Genomic DNA, 11,477 nt, shown 5'->3' with positions numbered 1-11,477 from the left:
GCTAGTACTTTTGCGGGGTTCCCAGCCCCACCAGGATTCCCCCTTCCCTCTCCTCCAGCAGCCTCTCCACTGTGCCAAGGCTGTTTGCGCAGAAAGAAGCTCTAGCTGAAACCACTGTTGCTGCTGCCTTCAGGCCTCAGTCCTGGCACTCCATCTAGTGGCAAGAATGTTTTTTGCATGACCGCTGTCTTACATTAATTTCAGCGGGGAAATTCTGCCCGCCCCGCCCCCGTCCCCGCCCCCACGCCACCCCCGCCCCCGCCCCTCCTCCAAACAAACGTTTTCTGGAAGGAGAGCTCTGAAGAGCTTCACAAGAAGAAAAAAAAAAAACCGAAATATGTAGGTTTGGGACAAAGACATGGATACTTCAATTGGGGAAATGGCAAAGGCATTTAGAATGTATACAGAAAAGAGCCCACACAGGCTCTTAGAAAGGACAGAATATCTGAATTCAGGAAAACCAGAAAACAGGCATGGAGAATGATCTTAGTGGCAGAAACGACTGCACTTATCTGCTGAAGGCTGTAGGTGAGACCTACATCCACTGTGCCTACAGGTTTTTTGGCAATATGCTATGTAGGAGCCGGGCATTTGCCAGCTCCCTTTGTTCTCCAGCACACCCATATTCTAGGCTTGCAAAGCAAGGCTGAAGAAGATCAAGTCCTAGGCACCAAAGGCCGCAGCTGCTGAGTAGAAAAGAGGCAATTTGAAGCAAATGGGACCAAAACTAAAGGCCGTATGCCCTTGGAGAACAAGATAACGTGAGAGGGAGGTCTTGGGAAAAGCCAAGATCGAGAGCCCACTGGCAAACAGCGTGCCAATGTGTGTTTGGACTGAGAGGTAGCTTCAGAACTTAACAGGGGACGGAGGCTAATGAAGTGGCTCTGTGGTGTAAATCCTTATTACCAAGTCTGATGAGCTGAAGTCAGTCCCCGGAACTGACATGGGAGGAGATCACCCAGGGACTGGTTGTCCCCGAACACACATGTGCTGTGGCAGATACACCCACATAAGTAAAAGAAATGTAATTGCAACTTTTAAAAAGAAAATTTAAAGATGGAGGTTAAAGAGATGGCTCTGCAGTTAAAAACACTTACCTTTTTTTGCAGAGGACCCAGGTTTGGTCCCCAGAACTCACATGGTGGCTCACAGCTGTCCTTAACTACAGTTCCAGAAGCTTCCACACTTTCTGAGGGTGCCAAACATGCACGCAATGTACATACATACGTGGTAGTGAACCATATACAAAAAATAAAAATAAATACTTTTAAAGAAATTAAAAGGAAGGGGTAGGTCAAAGGGACTTCTACAGAGTAAGTCTTGGTGGCAGCCTAGATGGCCAGAGCACAGAACAGAAAGGAAGGGTAAATGACATGCAGAAAGCAGTGTAGTTAAGGGTCAGGCAGAAGATCCTCAGTGGCAAAAAGAGGGAGGCTTCCTTTTGAATGCCTCAAAGGCTGACAATGATACTCTTAGCCATGAGGCCAGAGCTCTCCTAAGCATTTTAGGCAGGGCTGAAAAGATGATTCAGTAGTTAAGAGCATTTACTGTTCTTGAGGAGGAGCCTGAGTATGAATCCTTGTGGAGGACCCAAATTCAAATCCCTGCACCCATGATGGGTGGCTCATAGTGGCTTTATAACTTTCGCTCCAGGAGATCTGAAGCCCTTTATTGGCCTCTGTAGGCATAGACACCTACATGTATGGACACACACACACACACACACACAGAGAGAGAGAGAGAGAGAGAGAGAGAGAAATGACATATTGCAGAATGGCACACTAGATTGGTGACTCGGCTTCATAAGGAACAGTGGGCAAACTAGATCATAAAAGTCATTATGGACCCTCTCCCATGGGGTGGGTCTCCGACGGTAGCATTTGGGAGAACAGGCCCTGCACCTAGCCTGCACATCACAGTAGAGCTTGCCATGGTGGCAGGGGTTGGGGGGGTGCACAGGTGAGTACCCCAAGGGCATGAGCACAAAAGATCCAGCCCCGCCACTAGTGCCATGGACTGGCATGGGAGCAGATGTGATACTCTCTACTCCCTTGCCCCTTGCCCCTCACCCCCTGTGGTAATTGAGAAAGCTGGAGGAGAGGAGAGCTGGGCCTGCCCCTTGCTGCCTGCAGCTGGGCCAGTGCTAGAGAGCTTGCCCTGGTGACGTGGGTGTGGGCGATCTGGCAGGCTGACCAGCTCAGACACCGACCAGGCCCAGATCCAGGACTTTGAGTTTGCCCATCCAAAATCTACTCCATCTATGAACTGCTAGAGCATGTGAAAGGGATCCTGCTGACCCAAGGCTGAAGGATCGCCATGACACAGCGCAACAACAGGATATTGGAGAGGAGCCCGATGACAGCAGAAGCTGGAGATCTAGAAGCAGACCAATGACTATTGCAATGAACCTTTTCAAGTAAGATGTGTGGACAAACGGGTACGCTGTGGGCCACACTGGGACATACTACAGCTTCCTTGATGAGATTTTTTATGCTTTGTTTTGTTTATTTTTCTTTTCTTTTCTGTTTTTTGGGGTGAGGTTACAAGGGCAGAAGGTGGATATGAAGGGATGGGGAGATGAGGGAGACTGGGGTGCATGATGTAAAACTCACAAAGAATCAATAAAAAGGTTTTAAAAATTTAAAAAGGAGTCATTGTGATTGTGGAGGAGGCAGAAACTTACTGGAAAATGTCCATCATAGCCAGGCATGGTAGCATACATCTGTAATCGCAGCACTGGGAAGGCAGAGGCAGGAGGATCACTGTGAGTTCAAGGCCAACCTGGTCTACAAAGTGAGTCCAGGACAGCCAAGGCTACACAGAGAAACCCTGTCTTGAAAAAACAAAACACAAAAAAAGAATGTGCATCATAGAGAAGGGCTCAGAGAGGGCACTTCCTGGACTAGAAGATGGGGGTGGGGGTGGTGATCTTGGCTTCAAAGGGAAACACCATCAGAGCAATGAACAATGCTAGTCAAAACTGATGGATGCCTCTCTAGTGGTGAGCACTGCAATGTCTTCTGGGACTACTGACTACGTCACAACTGTTATTAAACTGTGGGTTTGATCCTATTAATTTCTTTGACCCTGCTGCCAAAATTTTAGTATTTAAAAGAATAACAAAAATGAAGCCAACTGAGCAGCCCTGGCACACAGTGTAGCTAAAGCAGAAATGGAGGGGAGCCAAAATGCTTGCGCTTGATGCTGTGTTTGCAAGGCCACTAAACTTCAGGGAAGTTTCTCCTGGGAGGTGGTGGACATGCCCAGGAGATTGTAGCCACATGGGCTAGTTCTAAACACACGGTCTTAACTACTAGGCTTCCCAAAGAGGCAGTTTACCAGGAAACAGTAAAGCGTTCCTCTCTTTTGTTATCCTAGTCATCACAGAAATTGTAGCAAGCCGAGCAAGAAAAGGCAGATGGTGCTCATATGAGAATGAAGCAAAACAGTCCCCCCACAAAGAACGTCAGACCTGCTAGAAGGTAAAAGGACCTCAAGACAGCTAGAGAAGCCAGCCTGCGTTTAGCCCTCCTCCTCCAGTATCTATGTCTTGCAAGGAGTCTTGTCTTTAAACAGCTATGTCAGCTAGATTCTGAACTCAACCCCACTGCCTTCAGAGTCCAGCTTCCATAACACCTTAGAGAGAAAAAGACTCATCTACTCAGTCTTTCATAAACATTGACTATGTCTCTACGCCATTCAGGAGGCCCACAAAGCCCAACACGAGTAGACCTCTTCTCCTCCCCTATAGCTCCCCAGACCATGTTTCCAAAACTCGAATCTGCTCCCTCCCTATTCCCACAACTGACCCAAGCTCACATCAATTAGTCATTACTAGCTTAACTGACTCCCACTCAAGCAAAATGTGCTCTAGCCGAAGATGAACTATGTTTTCCACTTTCTCTCTCTTCTTCCCCAGCAGCCACCACTGTGTTCTGTCCTGAATGAACTGCACTCACCTTGGTTGTTCCCCCTTCTGTTCCCTTCCTACGTTCTAAAATATCTCTGGTCCATTCTTCCCCTCTTTTCCCTTACCTAACGCTTCTCCTGCTTCTGTGCACACACACCCACTGATATGAACGGCTGAGCCCTTCGATCTCCTCCTGGGCGCCCACGTCGCTCTGGTATGTCATGCTGAACCAACCCCAACTGCCTCTACTGCACATCCCTTCTATCTTTTCTCCTTAGCTATTTTTCTGTCCTGCACACCCAATCCCTACAGTACCCCTTGCCTGGCTCCACAGGAACTGAACTTACATGGCTCCTGTGCTTTGGCCCCACCTCCTTCCTTGGATGTCTCACCTTGCCTGTTATCTGTTTCCTGCACTGATAATTACAGGATGGCTGCACAGCAGGACATGGTGACTTCCTTATATTTGTTTTTGTCACTGTGGATGATGCACAACTTGCCACCCTCTCACCTCCCTCAAGAAATTCTAAAGAGATTTGATATCATACTTGGGAACAGTAAGTAGGAGGAGAATGTTTTCAGGGTAATTAGCTTGATTCTGCTACTTTATAAAGTAGACATATTTCAAAGGATAATCGTGCATGCACTAAATATATAGAACTTTTACATGCCCATTAAACATAAATTAATTTTGTAGGGTTATGCTTCATAGTGAAATGGGAAGAGGGACAATCTTTCCAACCTTTCGTCTTTAATCAGGTCATATGCCTCTTATTAGAAAACAGCAATGTGACAAAAAAACAAAAACAAAACACTCCAAAAAAAGGCTGTCAACTGACTTTGGGGCTACATCAAACTAAAAAAAAAAACAACAAAGGAATGAGATCACTCTGAACCATCACACTCTTGAGTACCATAAAGCAAGGTCCTGTTGGGAAATTTTCATTTGATCACAGAAATTCTCAGTTAAACAGTTCTCTCCACTGTACAAACAAGGAGTCTGAGGCACCAACAGAAGCAACTTACCCCAAATTGTTCATCAGGGAACTAAGTGAGCCCGTGTTATAACCTAAGTCTGAGGTTCCTCTTGGCTTTTTGTCTCCCTCCCTGTGTTTTCAAGGAGTAATCCATCACTCGTTCCAATGACCCTCCATCCTCAAGACTGCCAGGTATAAGGGTGCGTCCAGGAGCACAACTTTTTAACAGGCTCCCAGCTGAAAATACAAAATGCTTAGGTAAGTTGATATTAAATCAAGAGGAGCAGGAGGTCTTTACTATTAAACAGAGAGAGAGAGAGAGAGAGAGAGAGAGAGAGAGAGAGAGAGAGAGACAGAGACAGAGACAGAGACAGAGACAGAGACAGAGACAGAGACAGAGACAGAGACACAGAGAAGGGGGGAGGGAGAGACAGACAGACAGAGACACAGAGACAAAGACACAGAGACAGAGAGAGACACAGAGACAGAGACAAAGAGACAGAGAGGGGAAGAGGCTGGAGAGTTTACTTAGTGGCTAAGATACTAATTGCAGTTATAGAGGTTCTTACACCCTCTTCTGACTGCTGCAGACACCAGTTACACATACAGTATGTATATATACATGCTGGTAAAATACTTATGCATATAAAATAAATAAATCTAAAAAAATATGAAAATGTATACTGACCTAGTTATATATGTTTTTATTAGTTTTGTTTTGCTTCTTTGACACAGGGTCAGACTTTGTGACCCAGAACGTCCTGAAACTCATTATGTACCCCCAGCATGCCGTGAACTCATGGCAATCCTCTTGCTTCATCCACTTATGTATTGAGATTACATGCTTGATCACCTGCCTGGGTCTCGTGTGTGTGTGTGTGTGTGTGTGTGTGTGTGTGTGTGTATGTATGTGTGTGTGTGTGTGTGTTCATTCAATCATTGCTCATTTTCTATTTCCCTTCAGCCCTTCCTATCCTTACCCTAGAGTGGACTTTACTATCACATACTTGGGCCTATTTCATAGGTGATTGTGTGCTGGGCCCCGATGGCACCTGGACAATAACCCATTTCCTTCTCAATCCAACCCCAAGACTCTAAGAAATGCTACAAGCAAATAAACTCCTAAGATTGCCTCAACCTGACATACTGCCTGTCTCTCTCCATTTTGGCCAACCAAATTACCCACAAGGCTCTATAAGGTTCACATTTTGCTAGAACTCCTTTTAGAGCATCATTAAGGCTCAGGTCATATGGAAATTCTGCCAGTTATAAAAATGCACAAACTCTGAAGGCAAGAAACCACTTTGACAGAAAAGTGACAAAAAATTATTTCCTTTTATCCATGATGGCAAATTTTATACATCTACCAAGCTGCCCTCAACACAATTGTTTACAAAATGAACTCACAGCTAAAAATACTAATCCTTTAAAGAATGCGAGTTTAAATTAAGAAAGGCTTTATTGTTTTAAGACAAAACAAATGCATTAACACACATACAAATGCCACAGCAAGCATTCACTGGGTTTTATAAGAGTAAAGTGCACTCAGGTGTAACAAAAACCAGAACCAGTTTAGAACAACCACTGCTTATGGTGACGTGGCTACATGGACATCTAAGAAGCCATTGTGGATTTGTATGGGAATTCATGAGCAATGTGAAGTGATGGGAGACGGAGTATCTGCACTCACGCTTTCAGACCCTTTCCCCACTCTGTGCTCTAGTTCTGCCCTATTGAATTAGTCAGCAGGTAAGTGTACAAAGAACTTAATATCAAAGACCACTTCCAAAAGTCAAAAATAGATTCAAGGTCACGGCTAAAGTTACCCCAGAGGTTGGGGGGGAGGGGGCTATCAAAAGCCATATTTCACAAAATGGCAGGCACTAAATCTAGTCACATGTGCTTGCAGTAGAAAAGGAAACGCTGATCTCAATAGAGGCTGGTCTTCTTCATGATACGCAGGAACTCTTGCTCATTGACCTCTCCGTCTCCATCTCGATCAGCTTCGTCAATCATTTCCTGCATGGCAGTAAGGGTTAAGTCACAAACTAAACTGAAAAGTCATTAATAAGAAACTTCAAATAATGTTATGAGGAAAGATAGTTATGGTCCATTTAATGTGAATGCACCCCTTCTTATGATAGCTATTTGAAAAACAAATCACATGAATTGTCACATGCATCAATTGAAAAGAAGCTGGAAAGTCCCCCTGACCTAAAACCCAAAAGAGTAAGTTCAAGTGCACATTGTATTCTAGTGAACTTTGTATTTCGCGTAGTCTGGAAGCAGGGTCCATGGGCGTTAAAGTCGCCAGAGGCATAAAGGGATGCTAGCTTTCCTTCTGAGAAGCTGTCCTAGTGGAGAAACAGAACCTGGGAAAGCCAGGGGCTGCAAGGTGGGCATTCAGGTTTCTGCCCGAGGCATTTCTCACCTGCAGCTCCTCGTCAGTCAAGTTCTCGCCTAACTCCTTGGCCACACGCTTCAGATTTTTGAATGATATTTTCCCAGTTTCATCATCGTCGAAGAGCTTGAAAGCTTTCAGGATTTCTTCTTTGGTGTCTTTCTCGGACTTTAGTAGAACATAAAACAGATAGTTACTCATATCTAGCAGCCTTGCCGCTTCCTGGTCTTCCTTCTGTCTCCAAAAGCCTGACCTCAGCAATGCTAGGAATACAGGCCAGCCAGGCTCACCTACCCACAGCACTATATCGTCCCTGTGTACTTCCTACCCACCATCTGTCATAATCAGCTCAGAATTCAGTAGGAAAGGATGCCTACTTTTGGAAACGCCAGTAAGCCCTGAAAAATAAATGGTCATGAGGATTTGTTTTGGGGGCCTAAGTATCATGTGGCACAGACAGGCTCCTGGTGTGGCTGGACAGCCACATGCTACTTTCACAGGTAGAAGACAGGAACGCCCGAAGGGAGCCAGGGCATCTTCCCAACACCAACACTGCCCATCAGCAGGGAACTGCACTGACTTTCCCTTTTGTGCTTTGACTTACTCAGAAATTTCTGCAGTTCTAAAGCCGGGGGAGGAGCTGTAGGAAAACTACCTTCTTAGATTAATTTCCTAGCTCCATCCCCGTCATCACATGGTCCTGGTGAGAGCTGTCGTGATATATGTCCTTGGTCACAGGAAAACACGTATGATCCATTGTAGAAAACCAAACTTCGTAAACTTAACATAGACTCAGAGGTTACAGAGGAAATGTAACTGTATCTAAAACACTGTACAAATCAAGGAGACACTAGATTCATTTTTACGATACAGAAGCAGTGAGTAGGGTTATAATTAGGGAAAATACTGCTTATGTTAATAGAAGACACACACCTACTGACAAGGGCAGAGGAGAGAGGTGTTTTGCACAACGGCCTTCAAAGGATTACTGGGGCCCTGAGTACTCCAACAAAAGGAAGTGACATTCCCAAAAGCACTCAAAGCTCAACTATTTTGGGAAGGTCCTTGCCAGAAGCTACAACTGAAGAGAAGAGCCCCTCGGAAGAGAAATCTAGGAATTTGTGTTGAGTATCAAGCACTTGTCTAAAAATGTCATAATGATACCTGTTTTATTGAATGCTAATTTAATTTTAATAATAAAATTAAAAATAAGAATGAGAAGCATTCTATACTGCTGTGACCTTAAGGAAAGCCAAGTGAAACTTAGGGATCCTCTCAATCAAAATCCAATCCTCTGCCATGTGACTGGTCTAGATTTTGTTGAATGAAGTTCTTTTTATGTCTAGACTCCCATGTATCTACCATTATGGGCTAACTTACCATTTTCTGAGTCATCACTGTCAAAAAGTCACTAAAGTTCATTTTTCCTGTCCCTTCCTTATCAATTTCACTTATCATTTTCTTGATTTCTTCTTTCTTGGGTTCAAAGCCCAGGGCCCTCATTGCCACCTACAATGAAAACAGGGTCATTTAAATAGACACATGTAAATGGTACAGAAGCCAAAACGGCTGTTGAGGATTTAACCTAACACCTGGTAAAAGATGAAAAAGATTGGGGAACAGGGTAATGCTGACTTAATTGATATTTGCAGTCCCCTTTATCAATTAGATCATTGTTTCAAGTAAGATATACACAGGGTACCCTTTTCTGTTATTGTTTTACAGGAGGAAGAGAGAAGAACGGTGCCAGGTAAAGGACAAACTGCAGGGAAACACGGAAGCGCAGAGCAGGAACGTGTGCAGCTAGCTTGCCTTTAGTTCCTTGATGTCTATAGTTCCAGTTCCATCAGCATCAAAGAGGTCAAAAGCTTCCCGGATTTCCTGTTTCTGCTCTTCAGGAAGTTCAGGCTTAGGGCTCATCCTTTTTCTCTGGCCACTGGATGCCATGTTTGTCTTCTTCAAATTAGAGGCCTTCAGACATCATGCAAATACAGAAGCACAGTATTACAAGCCATAGTCCAGATTGTATTTATGATGGTTCTAGACATCTGTATCTTTTTCATTTAGGCTCCATTCTTTGTAATGTACTTATGCTATTATATAAACTTCTGTGGGCTGGTGAGATGTCTTGTTGTCAAGCTTGACAACCTAAGTGGGAACCCGGGACCCATATGGTAGAAAAAAAAAGACTTCCAAGTTGTTCTCTGACCACCACACTCAGGCTACATCGTGCTTTCCTTCTCTCTCCAAAAATAAGTGTAAAAAGTAAAATAAAATTAATCCTAACTCTAAAAAAATATATAAACCTCTGTGAAGAGAAAACTTTTCTCTCAACTTAAAAAACTATTTTAATTGATATATTTTAGTTTTTACCACCACGTAAAAAATAGAAAATCAGCAATGCACTAGTTAAACACGATTATTTTCTAATGTAACTGAAACTTAAATCATCATTGCTACTAATGTGATGTCTCCCATGACTTAATCCAACTGTATTTCATTGAGGAACCACCAAATTGAAGTGATTTTTTTGTTTTAAATTAATATATTACCATTTTTCTCCTTGTTCCTATATGGATCAACATAGAGCAAGTGAATATATGAATATAATTTCTGGTGTTAACATGACCAGTTCTTTATAATGGGATATATATAATTCTGACGTCTACTGTCTTAAAGTTTATACTACAGAAAGTTTATGCAATTGTACCATTAATTGACATGTCACTTTAGGAAATTGAATTTCTTAAATATTTTTTTCAATATAAAGCAGCAGCATAAAAGCTATTTGAATGACTGTATCATTTATGCCTAAAGGAGCAACATGATTGAAATTTCTTCTTTTCCAAAGTTAGTAAACAGCAAAAGTGAGACTGTGTCTGTTTGTAAGGAACAAGCTTATCATTTTATTATGAAGAGATTGTCACAAATTGCATTTGCATATTCAATTAAGAAATGTGGTATGGCTTCAGTTTTCAGTATCAAAGACGAAAAGGAAAATGATCCCTGTTCTAAGACCACTGCTAACTCAGACAGCTGGGTAAGTAATGAAAAAGCAGTTTATACCAACCGAGTCTAAAGTTCTGCTTAATAAATGGAGAGAGAACAAGGTTTGTTGCAAAGACCAATTAATCCTTCCATGAACCTCTCTACCTCTTCTTAAAAACAAACAAACAAACAAAAACTATTGATATTAGAAGCTAGCTGAGAAATCAATTGTGGAATATAGATGACCAAGTGTCCACGAATTCGGGAACCTCAGTTGTAGAAATGTACTTAAAACATTTACTTGTGCCAGGCGTGGTAGTGCACGCCTTTATTAATCCCAGCACTAGGGAGGCAGAGGCAGGCGGATCACTGTGAGTTCGAGGCCAGCCTGGTCTACAGTGTGAGTCCAGGACAGCCAGGGCTACACAGAGAGACCCTGTCTCCAAAAACAACAACAACAACAACAAAAAAATTTACTTGTAGTGCTGGTTCCCATGAACTATGCTCTTCCAATTAATTATGCCTAAATTTGGCCAAATATAAAGCTACTATAATAAATAGTATGCCAGTATAAAATGGTAAGAACAAGTCCGTTTGGCACCTGCGTGCCTTCTCGGAGAAGGTCCAAGCATCCCCAGAAAAGTCCTTTGCGACCATCAGAACACACACAGTAAACCTCCTCGCACCATGCATAAACTTTATCTGGTGGCAGAGGCCGGGAGGCCTTGTTTGACTGGGGTCGGAGTCTACGGAAAGCAACAGAATGGTCATCCTAAGGTTTCCGGAAAGCGAGCGGAGCGGGGGGGGCGGGGAGTTGTGGCGGGGGCTGAAGGTTACTGGGGGCAGGGAAGGGGCAGTGGCTCAGCGCAGGCCTGCCAAGCAGCCGCCGGCTATATTTTCTCCCCTACCCTTCCGGCATACAGCTCCAAGGAAGAACTAGGGCATCAACGCCAAGAACAGAGCAGGAAAGGCTGCAGGGCTGCACCGAGGCCTAGGAAAGACCCGCGGGCGCCGCGTGGGGTCCATGGAGCACCCGTCACTTACCATCACCGAATGGACTCTGCAACCGGTTGTTAGGGCAACCGCGTACTCGCGGTCCCGGCGCCGTTCCCACCACTCCGCGCGCGAGCAACCCGCTTCCCATTGGTTTGGGGACGAAGCGGGTGGGGCTAACCTTGCAAAGCCCGCCCCAGGACAAGAG

General features: G+C 44.1%; 1 protein-coding gene across 2 annotated transcripts; it reads right to left on the bottom strand.

Annotated features, from left to right (window-relative positions):
* Window positions 1-6,327: 6,327 nt before the first annotated feature.
* Window positions 6,328-11,439, bottom strand: CETN2 (centrin 2). 2 transcript variants are annotated; one of them, XM_084789113.1, is made up of 5 exons: window positions 11,321-11,439; window positions 9,101-9,259; window positions 8,669-8,797; window positions 7,319-7,456; window positions 6,328-6,906 (listed from the first exon to the last, which is right to left on the bottom strand). In XM_084789113.1, the coding sequence occupies exons 1-5, from the start codon at window positions 11,321-11,323 to the stop codon at window positions 6,817-6,819; spliced, it is 519 nt and encodes a 172-aa protein (XP_084645239.1). In that variant the 5' UTR covers window positions 11,324-11,439; the 3' UTR covers window positions 6,328-6,816. The 2 variants fall into 2 exon arrangements, with proteins under 2 accessions (XP_084645239.1, XP_084645240.1); XM_084789114.1 differs by lacking the exon at window positions 11,321-11,439 and adding an exon at window positions 11,185-11,298.
* Window positions 11,440-11,477: the final 38 nt, after the last annotated feature.

The sequence above is a fragment of the Acomys minous genome (assembly GCF_964271855.1).
Source record: "Acomys minous genome assembly, chromosome: 7".
NCBI classification, from domain to species: domain Eukaryota; kingdom Metazoa; phylum Chordata; class Mammalia; order Rodentia; family Muridae; genus Acomys; species Acomys minous.
This window is presented reverse-complemented; position numbering and strand designations above follow the sequence as displayed.

What these genes read in the sequence shown, in the direction of transcription:
- CETN2 (XM_084789113.1), bottom strand. An exon ending in TAGACATCAAGGAACTAAAG is followed by an intron (nt 8,798 to 9,100) that starts GCAAGCTAGCTG and finishes TTTTCATTGTAG; the next exon opens with GTGGCAATGAGGGCCCTGGG. An exon ending in CAGTGATGACTCAGAAAATG is followed by an intron (nt 7,457 to 8,668) that starts GTAAGTTAGCCC and finishes GTTCTACTAAAG; the next exon opens with TCCGAGAAAGACACCAAAGA.